General features: G+C 41.8%; 1 protein-coding gene across 1 annotated transcript; it reads left to right on the top strand.

The window, feature by feature from the left end:
* The first annotated feature begins 12,478 nt into the window (after nt 1-12,478).
* LOC143788848 (uncharacterized) lies at nt 12,479-19,100 on the top strand. Its single transcript, XM_077278760.1, has 4 exons — nt 12,479-12,704; nt 12,782-13,199; nt 18,772-18,846; nt 19,023-19,100. The coding sequence occupies exons 1-4, from the start codon at nt 12,646-12,648 to the stop codon at nt 19,098-19,100; spliced, it is 630 nt and encodes a 209-aa protein (XP_077134875.1). The 5' UTR covers nt 12,479-12,645.
* The last annotated feature ends 3,164 nt before the right edge of the window (nt 19,101-22,264 follow it).

A 22,264-nucleotide genomic window follows, 5' to 3' on the forward strand; every position in this document is an offset into this window, starting at 1 on the left:
TCTCTTTCCCCCAGGTGATCTATGAGTCCCACCCAATGATCTATGTACCTCCCCGGCGATGCCTGTCCCATCCCCAGTGCTGGATATCCCCCTGTCCCAGTGCTGTATAGCCTCCTCCCCCCGTGCGCCACTAGTGCTGTATATCCCCCAAGGGCTGTATGTGCCCCCAAGTGATTTGTATATTCCCCAGTGCTGCATTTACCCCAGAAGTGCAGTATATCCCCCCGAGTACTGTATATCCCCCTACCTGTGATGTATATAGCCCCCAGTGATGTATGTGACCCCACCAGTGATGTATATTCCCCCAGGGACATATATACCCCCAGTGCTGTCTGTGCTTTCTAGAGATGTATATAGCCTCTCAGTGATATATATGGCCCCCAGCCCCTTCTGTAATTTATATGACCCCAGAGTCTCCTGTGATGCATATACAGCAGTCTCAATGTTTCCTATGTTATATATGTATGTACAGCAGTGCCAGCATCTCCTATGTGATGTATATACAGCAGTCCCAGCGTCTCTTATGTGATGTATATACAGCAGTCCCAGTGTCTCCTGTGTGATGTATATACAGCAGTCCCTGTGTCTCCTATGTGATGTATATACAGCAGTCACTGCATCTCCTATGTGATGTATATACAGCTGTCTCAGCGTCCTTTATGTGATATAGATACAGCCGTCTTATCATCTCCTATGTGATGCTTATACAGCAGTCTCATCGTCTCCTATGTGATGTGTATACAGGAGTCCCAGCATCTCCTATGTGATGTATATGATTTACAAAACTTATTATGACAAAAAGTTGACTGCTCTCCTGGATGACACAAACCTGGAAAAGCAGCTGTGAGAAGCAACATGATCAGTATCACCTAACATTACAGCTGCACCAAAGAGAAGCAGCTCCAGCCATCTCATTAAGGGTGAGTTATTACCGTAATTAATTGTTTGACTAAATATACCAGGGTAATTTTCAAGGTGATCATTTTTGCGTGGCCCCCGAATGATGGTAGAAATTTCCAAATGGCCCCCGGCTAGAAAAAGGTTCCCCACCCCTGCCTTAAGGTAAAATCAAATGTCCAAAGGTGGACAATACTAATAGTAATAGTTAATGGAAAGAGTATAACTGATACCAATGTAGATGCCTGATTATGAATTGGAATAAAGAATATACATTACTCAAACATTAGCTGGCACAGATAATTTTGTCGCAGACTTACGAGTGCACACGTCGCTCTCACATCATTTGTTAATTGCTTAATTATCTTACTGCTCAAGTGCTGAAATAATAATTGAAATGAATGTTCACAATTATTCACCTTTCTGTTGCAGTTGATGTCGGCAGCTACCTATGTTCTCCTTCATTAGAGGACTGATTATGTCTCCAAGGAAGGTGACATATAGCAAGTGTATATACACTCACTGGCCACTTTATTAGGTACACCTGTCCAACTTCTTGTTAACACTTAATTTCTAATCAGCCAATCACATGGCGGCAACTCAGTGCATTTAGGCATGTAGACATGGTCAAGACAATCTCCTGCAGTTCAAACCGAGCATCAGTATGGGGAAGAAAGGTGATTTGAGTGCCTTTGAACATGGCATGGTTGTTGGTGCCAGAAGGGCTGGTCTGAGTATTTCAGAAACTGCTGATCTACTGGGATTTTCACGCACAACCATCTCTAGGGTTTACAGAGAATGGTCCGAAAAAGAAAAAAAATCCAGTGAGCGGCAGTTCTGTGGGCGGAAATGCCTTGTTGATGCCAGAGGTCAGAGGAGAATGGGCAGACTGGTTCGAGCTGATAGAAAGGCAACAGTGACTCAAATCGCCACCCGTTACAACCAAGGTAGGCCTAAGAGCATCTCTGAACGCACAGTGCGTCGAACTTTGAGGCAGATGGGCTACAGCAGCAGAAGACCACACCGGGTACCACTCCTTTCAGCTAAGAACAGGAAACTGAGGCTACAATTTGTACAAGCTCATCGAAATTGGACAGTAGAAGATTGGAAAAACGTTGCTTGGTCTGATGAGTCTCGATTTCTGCTGCGACATTCGGATGGTAGGGTCAGAATTTGGCGTAAACAACATGAAAGCATGGATCCATCCTGCCTTGTATGGAGCATCTTTGGGATGTGCAGCCGACAAATCTGCGGCAACTGTGTGATGCCATCATGTCAATATGGACCAAAATCTCTGAGGAATGCTTCCAGCACCTTGTTGAATCTATGCCACGAAGAATTGAGGCAGTTCTGAAGGCAAAAGGGGGTCCAACCCGTTACTAGCATGGTGTACCTAATAAAGTGGCCGGTGAGTGTATCTCTATGGAATACATGTGGGCATCCACTCATGGGGTGACAAGGTAGACAGTGCAGTTAATCACTGCAGAGTTGGATCATGCAAGCGGCAGTAAAAGTAAACTATGGGATATATAACTGTTAACAAGAAACACTGGTAGGAACCTCATGAAACTTTGCAAAGAATAAAATGATCGTGTACAGAGCAAGTCCAATAATCTATAGCCCTGAATATGTTAACACAGCTCAGAAAACCAAAAGTCAATGCTTTACAAGGCTATAGCTAGGTGAGAATGGAGGGCAGAGGGCACTGAGTGGTTTTGGAGGAGCTCTAACCAACAATGAGTTGAGTCAGGCATTGGGGAAATAAACATAGCCGATGGAGCATAGAAAGGATAAGTGACTATAGAATCCATCTTTTCTGTGATAACTGTCATCCTCGGACATGGGCAAGTCCGGCGGACAACACAGCATTTAAATAAGACAGGATGGAAAAAGGAGGGGAAGGCTGTAATGGTAGGGAGCCGGGGATGGGACACCTCCTGACACCAACCTGTGTCTGTCCCTAAGCTTCTCCAATGCCCTTTGTGGGTCCTTCCCCCCGCCGCTGTCACGTGCCTAGTCCCTGATTCTTTCCTCTATGAACCCTGGTTAGTGCACTGGCCAGCAAGGCCACTAGCCTAGCCACTGCAGATGGCAACACACAGGGGAAGAGAAAAATAGGGGACAGTCTAAAAGGGAAATACTCAGCTTAGTCTCTGCTGCTAAGCTCCACAGTAGCATAGTAAATGGCACCAGGATAGCAGAACTCCCATAGCAGCAACACCATCATCACTGGAAAGCCCCACACACAATGATGGTCTGCATAGAACAAAAACTCTATAACCGACAATCGGCTGATAGGTCATGTGACTATTTAAAGGGAGGTGGGAGTGGTTACAAACCAACATCAGCTGACCAGCCTAAAAGGCAACTTCCAGCAAGAGACTTGCTGGACCAAAAGAAAGAAAACAACATTTAAATTTCAGCAGACTCAGAGCTGCCATGAATCCCTTAATGATTTGTGCCAGTACCTCCCTTCTATGAGGGACCTCTGGATCCTTAAGACCGGACTTGACCGGAAATGACATACAGCTAGAATGCATCAAACCACTAGTATTCACCTCCGTAGTCACCTGTTCCTCAAGGTCATAGCAAACGCAGACCGAAGATGATGCTAATAATGTAGGCTCAACAAATCTCCTCAGCGATGACCTGTAGAACACGTTATGTACATGCATCACTGTGGCTAATCCCAACTGGTAGGTCTCAGGGCTGACAACGGCTGCCACCCTATACAGCCCATCACCCTAGAACCCAGAGTCTCTGATTCATACCTCCACCTGATGTTTCTAGTGGACACTCACACGTACTCATTCACACACAGGTCCGGACCTGAACGTTTATTATCATACGTACGTTTGGGACAAGATGGTACTCTCCTTGAAAGACCGACAACAGAGGCGTCCCCCAGTGTCACAAAACTCAGCCTCAGGATACTCAGTGGGAACCACTACCCTCCCCTGACCCTTTTTCCTGGGAGGACACTAAGATTTAAAGTTAGCCGGAGGTGTGTGTATAGTCTTGCCCCTAACCTCTGATAGTCCCTTAACTATCTCCACGGGAGACGAAGGGGTAGATTTAAAAAAGACAGCCGAGATCATAGTACCCAGGCAGCAGTTTTTATAAAAATTGTCCCAACTGATTACTTCTCTGGACCGCCAATCTATGACCGGATTGTGTTTCTTCAGCCAGAAAAGGCCTAAAACAATGGAAGTATGCATACACTGCAAGACGTAGCACAACAGGAACTCTTCATGAAGAGTCCATATGCGCAAGTTCATATTATGTATGAATTGGGTCAAACTCTTCTGGTTGAATGGAGCAGATTCAATAGCACGAGTTGGAATGGATCTCGCTAGCGTTCTACCGATTAGACCATGGGTTTGAGCAAAGTGATAATCCACCAAACTGACTCCAGCTCCACTATCCACAAGAACCGGAATAGTCTCCATTTTCCCACCAGCCAGAATTTCAGCTGAAATGGTAAATGTAGACGTAAAAGTGGAGGAAATATACACACTCTGGTCGTCTCCCACCAAACGACCAGGGGAACACAGATTTTGCAAAGCTGTAACATTTTTGGCACGAGATGGACAGATTTTAATGTAATGATCTGAAAGACCACAGTAGAAACATGACCCCATCCTATGGTGAACCTCAGGCAACCTAGTATGAGACGAGACACCCCCCAACTGCATGGGTTTGTCTGACAGCATCTGTGTGACTTCCTCCCTAGGAAGAACAACAGGGGTAGAGTAAGTGTATGTCTCTCCCCAAGGCGTCTATCCACCCTGATAGCAAGGGCCATGGCGGCCTACAAAGACCTTGGAGTAGCATATCATCTGAGAGGATCTCAGTATCAAGCAGATAAAAAGACTACAAACTTTCCATCACAATGTCATAGCGGGCTCAATGATCGATTCTTACTTAACTCATTCTGCATCCAGGAGTAAACAGTGCAAAAGGAATACTATGAAAAGCAAATACTACTTAATGAAATCCAATTGCAAAAAAAATATTTTAGCCAAAAATACATAAATATAAGTAAGAAAAAAATGTTCCCAAATTTGGACAAGTCCTTTAAATCTTGGTACATATTTACTATGAACATGTCTTTTTGACACTATATTGGACTAAGAGATTATCAAATAACACTGTGATAATTGACAAAAAGGCAGGTGGTGCCATCCTTTCTAGCAATGAATTGGCAGAGGGCAAACCAGTATCAGACCCTTCTGTTGCTGAAATGAGTGAGGCCACTCTGCATCCAATGCAATCTCTTTTCTGTAAGGCCATGGAGATATTAAAATGGCTACCTTGATATCCAAAAGAGCAGCTTAGCATAAAAGATCGCCTCTGCTCGAGGCCTTTCGCACTGCGCTGAGACTTCTGGCTTTATTGAGGCCTGGGAGGTTTCTGCATAATTGCGCAAAAAGTCACCATGTCATTATACCACAGCATGTTCCGTGACTTTGTGTGAGCATGCGTAGAACCCTACCAGGCCACATCAAAGCCAGAAATCCTGGCTCAGTGTGAAAAGCCCATGGATTTGAGCGCGATTGGTGGTGATCAGAAGATGCGACGAGGACTGGATGGGTGACAGTGAGGAGCATCCGAAGACGTGAGTGGTAAGGTGAGTATAGAGACTGCTTCTATTTTTTACATATTATGTTTATTATAATCTGGGGCCTTGAGAAACCCCAGAGCATAATAAGGGTCATTAAATTTGAAGAATAACTTCTCTGCAAATCGAATTTCCTGAGATAAAAACCCTCAAGCTAAAATGTTGCCCCGTCAGCTGATCAACATTGATAACCAAACCTTACAGGCAACCAATTTTATGAAATTTGACAACCCTGTTAATAGCAATACCAGTTTGTGGAAACACATCTATGCTATCTTCTAACATGGTCTACAGCTCCATCTACCAGACATTGATTGCAGTCTATTTGCTGCAAACGGCATATCACCTCTTTGCATAGGAATCGCAAATATCAGAAGGCTTGGCTGACATTCTTATATGAACAGGGGCCTCCCAACTCTTCCCTGGCAGATGATGTGTGGGAGATAAGTACCCGACATGTCTGATTTTGGACTTTCAATCCATTTGCTCTCTTCTAGGTAAGCTGCCGCCAGAAGAGTCTTAACAGCGGCTTTCTGTGTATGGAGAAGTTGGGAAAGCTAACTGCTGTCTGAATAATCGGCTCAGTGACCGTGTCCTTCTCTTATGTCATCCAATGTAAATGTCTATACTTGAAATAGATCTTGGCTTCCCCATCAACTTAAGTTACCAGTGAAAAACATTCTTTCCATTCAAACAATTTCTTCATGTCCAAAATATTTTATATCAGAGAGATTTCGAGACAAGATTGTACGCTTTCCTGTGTCACCTTTGGAAGGTGCAGACCTTTTTTGTTGTAGATCTCACGGTAAATGAAATGGCCAATCTGTGTTGTTGGGTTGTGCGTTAGTTCATGAATATTGATTACATACAACGTCTTTAATTACATATCTATTTTTCCAAAATGTGACACAGCCGGCATATTCATGCACCGTTCCTCATTCTTCATCGCACACTACACAATTGACTGCCCATTGTTTTGTCTTATTGTGCAATATTCTTTCAACAAGCTTTCGGCAGCACTGTTTCAGATTGGTCTTTTCATGTTCGATACAAAGACATGCTGTTGGCCAATTCCATCTTTTCATCGCTGTTCTCCAGGACCAGATCCAAGCTGCTTGTCAGATGTTCATTAACTTCCCTATGGGCTCTTTCCAGCGTGTCTCCTAAGATCATTGTGCCAAGAATTTACGCTTCCTTATCCATGGCTCCTTTTTTCTCTCCTCCATCAGGGAGACAAATTACTCCCCCCAAAAAAGGATCACCAGGGATGATTTAATGAGAATTTCTTTTGGGTTAAGCATGGAAATCTATGTAGTTAACATTCGGTATGGTTAATTGGACTTTTCTTTTTCTTTTTTTATAACCCCCTTCAAAAAATCTGAAGCTATCCTGTTAATCTCTCATTTGTAATCAATTGTGTTGTCTAAACAAAAGTCTAGGTCGTCTTTTCTTCTTGGCCCAGACAATCTTTTGTTGCCACTAAATGCCTCATTCTCCAGTGATCCTGGTAGTGTAGATGTACTCGATTGTTGACAGTTCATTATTGCCCTTTTGTCCATTTAATCTTTCTTGCTGTGTTTTGCATGTGCATGCCTTAATGAGCTCCGCTGTCAATTAACATGTTTCTGGGAGCAAACTGGTTGCTCAGACATTTCCCAAGTGAGATGCAGAGAAAAGGGCAACAGAATTATTTTCAGGTTCTATCTCCTTGTCCCCAAACAGTTCTATACCTGTTGTCAAAGGAGGCTTCCCATCTCTTTCAGAATAGCTTTATCTCTTCCCAGTGACTCTGGTCCAATGCCTTTCATTCCGATTGCAACGTCTTATAGCGGATCTTAGAAAATGGTGCAAGACACGATGGAGTGGTCTTTGTGCCAAGAAGTGACAAAAGCACCCTGCTCTAAAATTCATCGAGGGATCATTGCAATTTAACAAGATAAACGCTAACAAGAAGACCGGAGACTTGACATCTAAAAGACTTTAAAGGGCTACTGAAAACTCTGCAGTAGCTCATTCATTAGGCTAGGAAGGATATCTTGGAACATCTGCAGATATATAAGCAAAGGTTAATCATATATAACTTAAATTTGGCTAAAATTACAAAATCGTTTTGGGTGGGGAAAATGGAAAAAGTAGACCATTTTCCTGGAAAGGAACATTAGGGTATTTAGAACTGATGTGGAACCATCCTTCTGTAAAGCATCAAATCTATAAGTCAAGAGAATAAAGTTAAAAGAAGAAACGACTTTCCGATGGAGTAGTGAATTCGCATAGAAAAGCATGCCCCCTCACCTCTCTTCGGGCCCTGCTTACCATTCGGAGTTGTGCAAACTCGATCCTGCATCCTTGGCTACAGCAGCCCCTCATTAGACCGGTAAATTCTCAGAATCTCTATATAATAAAAATGGATGTCGGGGTAAAAATAAACATATGAGTAAGTGGCATGAAATATAGGAGATGCAAACATATGTTCGATGGCTAATGTTTGCCTTATGACCTCAGCCACTGACTTTAATGACCAGTTTTCCACATGGCTTCTTCACTTTCTCTCTGCTGACATCCCCACCATCATAATGGGTGACTTTAATATCCCTACTGACACCCGCCAACCAGCAGCCTCCAAGCTCCTGGCCCTTACCTCATCCTTTGGACTTACTCAGTGGTCCTCCACAGCCACCCACACAGACGGACATACGCTAGACCTCATCTTCACCCGCCTCTGTTCCTTATCTAATCTCACAATCTCTCCCTTCCCTTATCTGACCACCATCTACTCACCTTCTCTTCTTTGTCCTCCTCACCTGCCCCCCCATGTCCAGCCAGTACCACATCCTCGCAGAAACCTTGCACACCTAGACATTCACAGACTCTCAGACTCTCTTCTACCCCTGTCCTCCATATCTTCACTCCACGACACGGATTGCGCCACCGCTTTCTATAACTCCACCCTCACATCAGCCATAGACTCACGCCCCTCTCATGCATGGCAAAGTGCGACAAATCAATAGGCAACCCTGGCATAACAACCTCACCAAGAAACTCCGACAAGCATCCAGGGTCGCTGAGCGGCGTTGGAAAAAAACACGCATGCCAGACAACTTCACCACTTTCAAACAAGCTACACTAGCCCTCACTTCTGCTAAACAGACCTATTTCACTAACCTTGTATCTTCACTATCCTACAACCCAAAACAACTGTTCAGCACATTTAACTCTCTCGCCCGCCGACCACTGCCACCTCCAACTCCCCTAATCTCTTCTGAGGACTTTGCCACCCACTTCAAAAACAAGATCGACCAAACAAGGCAAACCTTTACTTTTCCACCACCCCAACCACTCCATATACCAGACCTCTGCCCTTCCCCAATAACTTCCCTCTCCAACATCACTGAAGGAGAACTTACTCGCCTCCTTTCCAAATCACACCTCACCACCTGTGCACTTGACTCCATCTCTTCCCACTTGCTCCCCAACCTCAATAACACGCTTATTCCAGCCCTAACCCATCTCTTCAACCTATCGCTATCTTCTGGTACTTTCCCCTCTGCCTTCAAACATGCCACCATCACACCCATCCTCAAAAAAGCTAACCTTGACCCAACTGCTATGGGCAGCTATCGCCCCATATCACTGCTCCTGTTTGCTTCCAAACTCCTTGAGCAGCATGTCCATGGTCAACTTTCCTCTGGCTTCCGCCCCCACCACTCCACCGAAACTGCTCTGACCAAAATTACTAATGAGTTACAGCCAAAGCTAACAGACAGTTCTCCATCCTCCTTCTTCTCGATCTGTCCTCTGCTTTCGACACAGTCAACCACCTCCTACTGCTACAGATTTTTTCTTCCCTCGGCATCAAAGGCCTTGCCCTGTCCTGGATTGCCTCATACCTTTCCGACCGCACATTTAGCGTTTCCCACTCACACACTACCTCCTCACCTCGCCCCCTCTCTGTTGGAGTCCCTCAAGGCTCTGTCCTAGGGCCTCTACTTTTTTCCATCTATACCCTTGGCCTAGGACAACTCATAAAGTCCCATGGCTTCCAGTACCACCTATACGTGGACGACACACAGATCTACCTCTCTGGCTCAGATGTCGCCTCTCTTCTGTCCAGAATCCCGGAGTGTCTGTCAGACATATCCTCCTTCTTCAACTCTCGCTTCCTAAAACTCAATGTAGACAAAACCGAACTCATCATCTTTCCCCCATCTCGCGTATCCCCCTACCTGAACTATCTATTGTAGTAAACTGCATCACACTCTCTCCCGCACCTGAAATCCACTGCCTCGGGGTAACTCTCGATTCTGCCCTATCCTTCAAACCGCACGTCCAAACTCTTGCCACCTCCTGTCGCCTCCAACTCAAAAATATTGCCAGAATCCGTCCCTTCCTCAGCCCGCAATCTACTAAAACTCTTGTGCATGCCCTCATCATCTCCCGCCTCGATTACTGCAACACCCTCCTCTGTGGCCTCCCCGCTAACTCCCTTGCACCACTCCAGTCTGTCCTCAACTCTGCTGCTCGGCTAATCCACCTCTCTACTCGCTACTCCCCTGCTTCCCCCCTCTGCAATTCCCTCCACTGGCTCCCAATTCCCCAACGAATCCAGTTCAAACTACTAACACTGATCTACAAAGCCATCCACAACCTGTCCCCTCCCTATATCTCTGAACTAATCTCCCATTATCTTCCCTCACGTAATCTTCGATCCTACCAAGACCTCCTTCTCTCCTCCACACTTATTCGTTCCTCACACAACCGCCTCCAAGATTTCTCCCGAATATCCCCCATCCTCTGGAATTCCATGCCTCAACACGTCCGATTATCTACCACCCTCGGATCCTTCAGACGGAACCTGAAAACCCATCTCTTCAGGAAAGCCTACATCCTGCAATTACCATTCTGCCACCTCACCAACCGCCCGAGCTGCCGCCATGTCACCGACCACCCGAGCTGCCGCCACGTCACCGACCACCCGAGCTGCCGCCACGTCACTGACCACCCAGCTGCCACCATGTCACTGACCACCCGAGCTGCCGCCACGTCACCAACCACCCTAGCTGCTGCCACGACCACCCGAGCTGCTGCCATGACCACCCGAGCTGCCGCCTCGCCACCACCAGTGCTGCAGCACACCAACCTCCTGTCTCTTCCCCACTATCCTGAAGAATGTAAGTCCGCAATGACAGGGTCCTCTCCCCTCTGTACCAGTCTGTCACTGTAAGTTCATTTACTGTTAACGATATCTATAACCCTGTATGTAACCCCTTTTCACATGTACAGCACCATGGAATTAATGGTGCTATATAAATAAATAATAATAATAATAATAATGACCTGACAAAGCGAGCAATACGCACTTGAAATGCGTTGTCAACAAGGTCTCTTATGTTTGACCTGGTGGTGCTACTTACTTTGTTTTAACCCTTAGTTTCAGAATTCGAAATTGACAAGTATGATGATGGCCTTCTGGTATCTGGTCCACCTTGAAACTCTCTTTTTTACCCCATTGTGGATTCAGACTAGAAGTTATAGACAGTATCGGTATGAGAAAGAAGGCCTTGGCGCTGCATGATAAAACAGTACTGGGGTGCTGGGGTGCAGGATACCAATGGTTTATATATGGGAATGGGATTTGTTGCTTCTTATGTGGCCTCATATCTACAATTTTAACTACTGCCCCTATAATGATCAAATTAGTTTAATTGAAAAGTACCGTGATTAGTTTTGGCTACAGACAAGGACATTGATGCTGGGTAAGACACATGGAGCTGAATAACATGGCACAGGCCTCAATGGCTTTGGTTTTCAAGACTTCTACCAAAATGATCAAGCTGATTGCTTATGAAGAGGACTGATCATAGCAACCTTTCACTACACTAGAACACCAAAGTCATTACCATTATCAATAACCATTAAACCAACATAGACAATCAAGCAACCTCTAAATTACCGTAGACCACACTTGACAACTTTCAGCCAAACCTTTCCAAGAGGACACCTTCTCCATTTACATTGTTGTAGCATGTCCCATCTCTTCTGAATCCCCTCCATCCATCCCTCTTCCACCAAAGTCTCCTTATGGAAGCATTGTTTTCTTCGAGGGTTCAGGGTGGATGGGTATAATTTTGTCTTATCATGAAGGCTTAAAATTCAATGATCCGTGATTTTAGATAGATGATATTGAGCATTTTTAATATGGAGACTCGATGTGTCTGATCAATTTAATCCACATGTAATTACATCAATATGTATTCATATTCAAGGACTCCTCCACTTATACAAGTTGGCATACACAAATATGCATGCAAACATTTCAGGGCTTAACAGCAATTACACTTCGATAATAATGAAAGAGAAGACTAAATGCTGCCTGCCCCTTTTACACTTTTCAGTACTAGAAACATAATCACACAAGTGCTTGTTAATCCTGAAGAATACTAGCATGATAATGCCCAGGCGTTACCACTCTCATAGTAAATTGTATTATTAGATAGTCAGTTGGTAAGACTTAGGACATCTCTATGGAGCATTGTCATTGTCTGTCCATCCCTGAGCAGAAATCCTTAACCCTTGTCAGGCTGCATAATTTTACAACCTTAACAGGCTGCATAGGTACAATTGTACCTTCACATATACCTCCACTGTGGGAAGACTTTACTTGGTTTCAGAAACTAAAGTTCATTCAGCTACAAATGTTATGCTGATATCTATTGTTCAGTGTTGTTACTGGTCACTTATGTTGCTGTCAATTAAGTTAATTCAAACTGGGAGTGGCTTCTACTTGTCTTCCTGCCTCCCTCCTCTCATTAGCCATTTTGCTGTTCATCTCATTGCTGTGAGCACACATTTCTAGGCTTGTGAAGTCTTCAATTTCTTGGAAACGAAGGTAGGAAAGTCTCACAGCATCTAACAGCCAGTTATACCTTTATTCTCATTATGTGGGGACAGAACAGTCAAATTGTCTTTCAGCCTGGACTTGGCTTACATATATTTTGTATGAAACTTATCACTATAGGTATAATTTTTATACGAAAAATGGATAATAATTAGTATCTACATATTGTTTTACGATGTTTTATTTATATTCAGCACAAAATACGAAGCCAAAATTCATCTAGCAAGTCATCATGAGTGATAGTAATGCTGGATCTAGTTTCCGCCATAATCCAAGAAAACGTGTTTGCAGGTTAGTATAATTTTGTGAAAAGCCAATAATGTAGTATTTCGGAAAATTATTTATTTTACATTTTTTCATATTTACAGATTTACGTCTGACGAAATAATGCGAATGCTAGAAGAATCTGATTCTGAGCATGAGGATGAACCATATGTTGCATCTGATGATGAAAACTATGTACCACAAGTGGATGTTACTGAAGAAGATTCAGACATTGAACAAGAAATGGTCATAGAGCATGAAAATGAATACGAATCAGACGAAAGTGTTGAGGATGATTCTGTGCCTCAAAGTGCAGGCGACATTTGGACTGCTAAGGATGAAACTCAATGGTGCAGTAATCCACTGCCAAATGCACAAACAAAATCTCGTAATGTCCTACGACAAAGAGGTGGCCCTGCAGCAATCAGCAACCTATATACAGCAAAAGAGCTATTCAAGTCCATCATGACTCCCGAGATGTGTGACATCATATTACGGGAAACGAATCGAAAGGCCAAGAGAGTTTGTGATGCTTACAACAACGAACTGGTACAACGTTTTCCTGATTCTTCCAAACGGCCACCACAAAAAACATTCAAGCAATTTACTGAAACTGAACTTCATGCATTTTTGGGCATACTGATTGCTGCTGGTGTGCACAGAGCCAACAAAGAGAATCTGGAGGAAATGTGGAATGTTGCTGCTCTGCCTCTTATACGTGCAGCCATGTCTCGTGACCGCTTCAAGATGATACTCAGATTTATCAGGTTTGACAACGAAAATACACGTGCAGAACGTGTGCAAACAGATAAAGCTGCACCAATACGGGACATCTGGACAATGCTGAACAGTAATCTGGAGAGAGCCTACAAGCCATATCATTGTATCACCGTCGACGAGCAATTATTTCCATTTAGAGGTCATACTAAATTTACCCAGTATATACCTTCAAAACCAGCTAAATATGGCATAAAGATTTTCTGGGCTTGTGACTCATCAAATGCCTACCCTTTACAAGGTCAGCTCTACACTGGGAAACCAACTGATGGTCCTCGACAAGTAAACATTGGAGAACGAACAGTATTGGACCTAGTGAGCTCGTATAAAGGCTCTGGAAGAAATGTCACCACCGATAACTTCTTTACAACCATGGAACTAGCTAAGGTATTGAACTCCTGGAACATGACACTAGTTGGTACAGTGAGAAAAAACAAAAGGTTCCTACCTAAGAACATGCAGCCTGCCAAAGAAAGGCCTGTAAACTCGACAAATTTTGCCTACAATCATGATGCAACAGTCTGTTCATATGTACCAAAGAAGAACAAATCAGTCGTGCTTCTATCATCTATGCACATGACGGGAGAAGTTGAAGAGACACTAGCAGCCAAGCCAGAGATAATAAAATACTACAACATAACAAAAGGTGGCGTTGATGTTATGGATAAAATGTTGGGAGAGTACACTGTGAAACGACGAACATCACGTTGGACTTTGGCATTTTTCTACAATATGATTGATGTCAGTGGGTTAGCATCCTACATCATCTACAGAGAACACAATCCAAGCTTCAGGGCAAAGGATCAACGAAGAAAGTTCCTGAAAGATCTCGCAAATCAGCTGTGTATGATTGCAATTGAAGATCGTAGTACAAACAAAATGATAATGAGAAACCATTTTCTTCGAGGTGCAGTAGAAATGGTGCTTGGACGATGCATTGTGGTAGCATCGCAGCCAGCAGCTGGCCCCAACATACCTCATGGTAGTCGTGGACCCTCCCCTGTTGTTGGTAGTTGCTATGTCTGCAGAGACCTGAGGCGAAAACAACGCAAGACTAGAAAGTCTTGTGTGGTTTGTGTGAAACCCATTTGCGATGAACACTCTGTAGCAAAGCCAACATGCATTACTTGCAAAGAAAATCAATAAAAAAAAGTTTCTTACATTTTCTTTTATAATGTAAATGAACAGTTTTTTACTTGTTTATAATAGTTAAATAGCATTATCATTAAAAACAAATTTATGCTTTTTCCCTTGCATTATCTTAATTCAAAATATATGAGGTACATTTGTACCTATGCAGCTTGTTATGGATGCAAAAAGATCTCGACCCCTTATCTCGGAAGCGGGTGGAGATATTTTATTGAAATTTGGCCAATATATTCTGGACCAAAAATGTAGAGATGTCACGAAATTTCAGCCCTCTACGTCTTTTCAAAAAAAAGTTATTGCAATTTTAAAACGGAATAGTTACAATTGTACCTATTCAGCCGGATAAGGGTTAAAGAGATTGTCCACTACTTTATCATTGATGACCTATCCATAGGATAGGTCATCAATGTCTTATCGCTTGGGGTCCTACACCCTTCACCACCACCAATCTGCTGTTCTCAGTGGCAGCCGTTGGCCAGAAATGCAGTGGCAAACTAGAGTCTTGCGGAACTCCTCCTACCTACCAGCATAACCGGTCACTCTTCTGGTTGGTAGGCCTAGTGCAATGTCAGCCATCATGTTGCGAAGACCTACCAATCAAATGAAGAGCCCGAGCTGCCATCTAGTATGAGCAGGTTTACAGGTCCTTGATCCAGGAGTCATATTGGTAGTCTATGTCTGCCAAACTATAGCCTTGCGAACCTCCTCCTACTTGCCAACCTCCTCAGCAACTCTTCTGGTTGCTAGCCCTAGTGCAATGTGAACGATAACATTGAGCTGGACCATCCAATCAGATGAGGAGATGGGAATGCCGGCAGGTAGGAGGAGGTTCATGGGGCTCTGGTCCAGGTGACTTTAAACTACCAATGTGGCTCCTGCAACAGGGCCCTGTAAATTTTCTCCTACCTGATGGCTTCCTCAGCTTCTCATCTGATAGGTAAGTCTGGTGTGACATCATCGTTGACATTACATCAGGCCTATCAATCAGAAGAGGATGCCGGCAGGTAGAATGAGATTTTGTAGGGCTCTGGTCCGGCAGACACGGACTACCAACATGACCACTAGATCAGGTCCTGTGAATATTTTTGCTCAAATTTTATTAAGATAAAATTTCTAATGTAATAATGGGTCTAATATTAATTATTTGCATAAGTCATGCTTTGGCCATACATGACGTAACTCTACCATCGATATTGAGTTCCTAATATCTGTTTCTAATTTTGGTGACTGCATTGTAAATATCCAGCTGTATGACACTTGGGCTGAGCTAACACATGGTGGCCTGTGAGCATGATTGACAGCTGACTGCATAGAGGCAGATAGACATCACCTGCCAACCTAATTTAAGGGCATGTCAACCCATGATCTGTCCAATCTAGATAAACTTTCATCAAGGGATATATGCTTCCGAGCTATACTTGTGACATTATTGTGTCAAGTTCCCGAGAATACCAACAATTCCGCAGCGACATGCTGCTCTCATTCTCCAAGGACAGAAGCTTCCATAGATGACACATGCACCATGCTAATACTAACAAATAGATTGCATTTCTTTATTCATTTTAATCATTAATTTTAATTACCTTTATGCTTTTGTTTTCTGCTTTATCTCTGTAAAGACTATGCTCGTAAAGTTGACCTAGTGCTACAATCAGCCCTATCGTCAGTGTTCAAGAATAGAATTACAGAATTACAGAAATTTAGGTTTTGCATATGATATGACAATGTCTATAGAAATCCTGACATCCTACATTAGCAAGTTGATGATATCTGCAAAACCCTTTTCATGATGGCCTCAACACTCTTCGTGGAAATCTGGAACTAATTTTTGCACCCTACATGATGCTCCTTACAAAGAAACTTATTCCTATATTTATAGAAGAAAGTAGATGTTAGTGATTATTGCAATATAACTGAAAATAGTAGTATTAAGTGGCTGGATTGCCCCAATCAGAGGGGGTAACAGTACCCCACTCGTGACTCCCACTATGATCCAAAGTGGGGAGATTCAAGCATATACTCAGTGGACTCGTACTGCTCAAACTGGGTGGCCTGCAATACTATATATTCTTGTCAACCTCTTAAAAAAGATAACTGGAGGGAAAGAAATAGCCCAATTTTTCCTACATAGCCGTGCCCATTTTGTCTCTCTTATGCGTTACCAACTCTTCTTAAGCATCCTCATAAAAATGCGTTTGGACATCACTGAAGTTGATAAATCTCCTGGTGCCACCTAATCCTCCTGAAAGGACCCCAAAAGTAGGTTTTTGGATGGATTAGGCGGTGTCCAGGAGATATGCCTACTCTTACTGGAATCCATGAGGTCAACCATATTCCTGGAGGTTCCAAAAGAGAATCGGCAAAGATGTTATAAATACGTTCCGTGTATAGCAAGTGTAAGGTAAAAGGACACAGGAACCCATCCATGAACATATTTGAACATGAACATCTTGAACATTTTCAGATGCCCATTTTCATACCCATTTTGTCCAACTTATACCTTGCCCACTCTTCTTAAGCACCCTTCTAAATATGGGTTTGGACATCACTGAAGTTGATAAATCTCATGGTGCCGCCTAATCCTCCTGAAAGGACCCCAAAAGCAGTTTTTTTTGGAAGGATTAGGTAGTGTCCAGGAGATCTGCCTACTCTTGCTGGAATCCGTGAGATCAACCATTCTCCTGGAGGTTCCAAAAGAGAGTTGGCAAGGATGTTATGAATATATACAGTGTATGGTAAGTGTAAGGTAAAAGGACACAGGAACCCATCCAAGAACATATTTGAACATGAACATCTTGAACATTTTCAGATGCAAATTTTCATACCCATTTTGCCCAACTTATTCCTTGCCCACTCTTCTTCCTAAATATGTGTTTGGAATTAGCTGTCACTGAAGTTGACAAATCCACTGGCGTCACCAAATCCTCCTGAGAGGATCCTGAAAAAAGGTTTCTGATGGAATAGGTGGTGCATAGGAGGTTTGTCATCTCTTCCCAGAATCCATGACGTCCACCATTCTCCTGGAGGTTCCGAGAGAATTGGAAAGGGTGTTATAATACATATAGTTTATGGCAAGTGTAAGATAAAAGGACACAAGAACTCATCCATGAATATCTTGAACATTATCAGAACCTGGGTCATTGATTTAGAGGTGGTCCTCCCTTTTTTTCTACAGGAGCAAGCATCACTCCTCCAAAAGGTACGGTAGTACCACTAAGTGTTTAAACATGGCTGCAGACTCATTTATTTCACATATGTTTCATGGGTACAAAAGGGTGTCATCCAGGATTGGAAAAAGGGGTCCGATCTTTAATATTATTTTTTTTCAGATGCAATGCTTCTGTAACTCATAGGTTGTGCCTGGCTTTGCAGTTTTACCCCAAATTCAAGTGCTACTGCTTCTGCGAAAAAAACACACAAACCTTTTGATCTATTCTTGAATAAGTCTTTTTAAAGTCCAACTTCGCCAGAAATAAATTATTATTATTATTCTCTCAAACCATATAAAGTGAAGACTGAACCAACTTTGCAATAAGTAGTCATTAAAAATGTCCTTCCATTTTGTGTTTACAGCTTTGCATTTCCATGGCAACAGACAACAAACAAACCCTGTGTAGTCTGATCCTGTAGTCATATTCCCTTCTATCTGTCTTCTACATCTGGCTATCCTACCAAAAGTTTATTAGTGCAAATGTTGGAACAAATGGAAGAACGTATGAAACTGCAGGATTGTGGGTTTACACTACGCAGAATTTGTTATCTGTTACCATGGAGACACATAGTCTGCATGGGAGCTGTGGAAATTAAATGATAGGAAGGATTGGAGATATACATGGTGTTCTGAAAAGGGCACGGCCCAGACATCAAATTCCCTGTGATCTTTCTAAGATCTATCATTAGTAGTTATAAGAACTTAAGAAGCAATGTCTAAAATTAAGAGAAAAAGCAGCTTTTGCATATCGTCTACCATTTTATGCCTATGACTGCTATGCAAACGTATGTGTCTCCATGGTTACAGACCACAAACAAAATCTTTGCAGTCTGATCTGCAGTCATAAGTAACTCCCTTCAGTCTGACCTGTCTCTTACTGTCTGTGTGAAAGTAGAGGGCGCAGGAAATGGATTATCACGTGATTGAATAGTCAGACTACATAATGTTTGTTTGTAGTCTGTTACCATGGAGACCCGTAGATTTACATGGAAGCTGCAGAAGCAAAATGGTTGGATATTTACCAAGACTACGGTAATTACAAAGTTACATGTTAGGTTTTTTTTTTTCTAGACACATTTGAAGTCGTTGTAAGAATATAAATACCCCTATAGATTTCCCGGCAGGGGGAAAGAAATGGTCAAGCCCGAACCACAAATACGAACCTATACTTTTCCTCTCTTTCTATATATTTATATATTAATTTACAGGTTTGTATAGAAAGTGTCCATCCCATATCTAAACTCAAGGATAATCCCTTGATTAAGAAGATATTTTTCAAACATTAATTTTAATACAAGAAACCCTACCCCTTCAATTAGGAGTTTAATATTAAAATTGTTGTTTACATAATAAATATAAAAAAATTACATAACTCGTCATGATGATGAGATTGATAAAAAAAAAATTTGTGCTCGTTTACACAGCAGTTTTTTGCATATACGAGTGCTATCCGTTTTTTTCACATATAGTCCTCGCACCTATGACAGTCTTTGCAGGTGTTTACATGTCAGATTGTTTCTTTGGACTGAATGGTTCATGCAAAATTACGGAGACATGTCCGATATTGAGCCGATCAAAATCGCCAGTGCAAGTGTATGATCCGGGAAAAAAACATCGATCCTCACTCGGATTACATCATTTTTCTCTGACTGATATATATAGGAGAAGGTGGAGGAACTTTTTTTTTTATTTTCAGTGAAAAACAAACTCCGACCAAACTCTGATGAAAATCACTGATGAAACTCGGTCTGTTTTTCTCGTATGGAAAAAAACTGATGTGTGAACGAGGCCTGAAGGTTGTTCAATGTATCTCTTCCTATTAATTCTAGTCACATAAAACCACCTTAAACAATTCACGTCTTGAAACACTTAGCCATGCACAAGATTGTACCCAAGTCATCAGGACATTTTGTCTTTAGAGATCGTCAATATATCGGATACTCTGGCAGAGTGTATTCATGTGTCTTGCAACTTTTTAGAAATCGACAACAATATCCAACTTTTTTTTAAGCCGATTTATGGAAAATTGAAAGGAAAAATGAAATAGCAACGATAAAAATTACGCCCCTTTCCAGCAGCTACTTGACACCATCAGATTTGTAGCCAATTAGGATAGAAGGTCCTGGTGTTCTTGGACATTTTCTATATCCCTATGCAAATATTCTGGACACATTAATACATCAATATTGGATGGGAATATAAAGTATTCATTTGGCCGTATTTATGGCCTTAATTTCTGGTCGTATTGCAAATATATAGTATGTATATGTTCCCAGTCCAAAGTTTACGTTAGGCCTTAGTTGATCAATCTGGGACCTTTAAGCTTGGTTTGGGTTCTGGGACCTATAAGCTTGGCTTGGGTCTACTTGACTGCAATTTTCATGCTAATTTTCCATGCAACTGAGCTCTGTATTACGTTTAACATCCATGATCAAATATCAGTCATTTATCTAATGAACTGCTTCTATGGCCAGTCACGCTCTTAGCGTCTCATACCCATTGCAAATGATCTTGGCCCATGTCTGCTACTTGATAGAACTGGTTAATCTAATGCAAAGTGTGGGAGGTGAAACCAAGTCTCAAAAAAAGCAACTGTGAATATGTCCAACAGACCAAATAGCCATGATTGAATTACATGGTGCCAGGAGATAGGGGCAAATGACACGTATGAACTCACCTGATGGGCCAAAGTGTTTGGGATTGTGCCCCGGAGACGCCCATTGAGCTATTGGATGCTCATCTGGATGTGGGCCGAGTAATTCCCAATCACTGAGATCTAGTTCTTCATTGCTAATTTCTATGTGATTGGTAAACTTAGTGTAATCAGCACGCACACAGCCATCCGCCTCATTCCTGGCCCCCATTAACTGCTATAAATACTATGCAAAGACGTGATGAGAATGGGCTGTCATACATCAGTAGTAGGGGGACAGGGGGATCCAGCACAGCCTGTCGCATCCCGACTGCTGATTAGCGCCACTCAGGTCACTAAGCGGTTAATGTGAGCCTCCTATCTAATGGGGTGGATTGTATGGGGGGGGGGCTGGTAGGAAGGTTTTCTGTTTTGCCTCTTAATTTGGATCATTACTTAGAAAGTGAAGGTAAGATCATCTCATAAGCGCAGGGGAGAGATGGCTCTTCAGGAAATGACTTAAATGCTTCTCTTAATTAAAGGACTCAGTTCGTCCTCGTCATTAGGACATTATTATCAAATATGCAATTACCACATGAGGGAGGAGGGTCACACAAACCAGCCCCAGGAATATGAGCCGAGCAATAACAGACACGGAAATGCCGGAATCCTCAGTGATCCCAACTCAAATGCGAATGGATCAGCGCTCAGATCAATAGTCACCGCAAATCTATCTGTCCATCCATAGCCACGTGTCTGTATCTATCTATCATATATCTAGTATCTATCTATCTATCTATCTATCTATCTATCTATCTATCTATCTATCTATTATCTATCATCTATCTATCTATTATCCATCTAGCTATCTATTATCTATCTTTCATCTATCTATCTATCTATTATCTATCTATCTATCTATCTATCTATCTATCTATTATCTATCATCTATCTATCTATCTATCTATCTATCTATCTATCTATCATATTCAACACTAATCATATATCTATTATCTATCATATATCTATTATCTATCTATCATATATCTATCTATGTATTATCTATCTATCATATATCTATTATCTATCTATCTATCATATATCTATCTATTATCTATCGATCTATCTATCTATCTATCTATTATTTATCTATCTATCTATCTATCTATCTATCTATCTATCTATCTATCTATTATCCATCTATCTATCTATTATCTATCTATCATATATCTATTATCTATCTATTATCTTTCTATCTATTATCTATCTATCTAATCTATCTATTATCTATCTAGCTATCTATTATCTGTATATTATCTATCTATTATCTATCGATTATCTATCTATTATCTATCTATCTTTCTCTTATATCTCTGTTATATCTATTTTTATCATTTCTTTCTTTCTTGCTTTGTTTTGTTATTTCTATCTTTGTTTCATCTCCTCAAATGAGTGTAAGTTTCTCTTATTTCTTTGCATTTGTATCTAATTATGTTACCTCTTTATATTTTTTTATTTCTTATATCTGCCACATCCATATCTATCTATCTATCTATCTATCTATCTATCTATCTATCTATCTATCTATCTATTATCTATCTACCTTTCTATTATCTATCTATTTTCTATCTATTATCTATCTATCTACCTACCATCTATCTATTTATCTATTATCTATCTATCTATTATCTATCTATCTATCTATCTATTATCTATCTATCTATCTATCTATCTATCTATCTATCTATCTATCTATCTATCTATCTATCTATCTATCTATCTGTCTATTATCTATCTTCCAATAATGTATCTATTAAA

This window comes from Ranitomeya variabilis, chromosome 8, assembly GCF_051348905.1.
Source record: "Ranitomeya variabilis isolate aRanVar5 chromosome 8, aRanVar5.hap1, whole genome shotgun sequence".
NCBI classification, from domain to species: Eukaryota; Metazoa; Chordata; class Amphibia; order Anura; family Dendrobatidae; genus Ranitomeya; species Ranitomeya variabilis.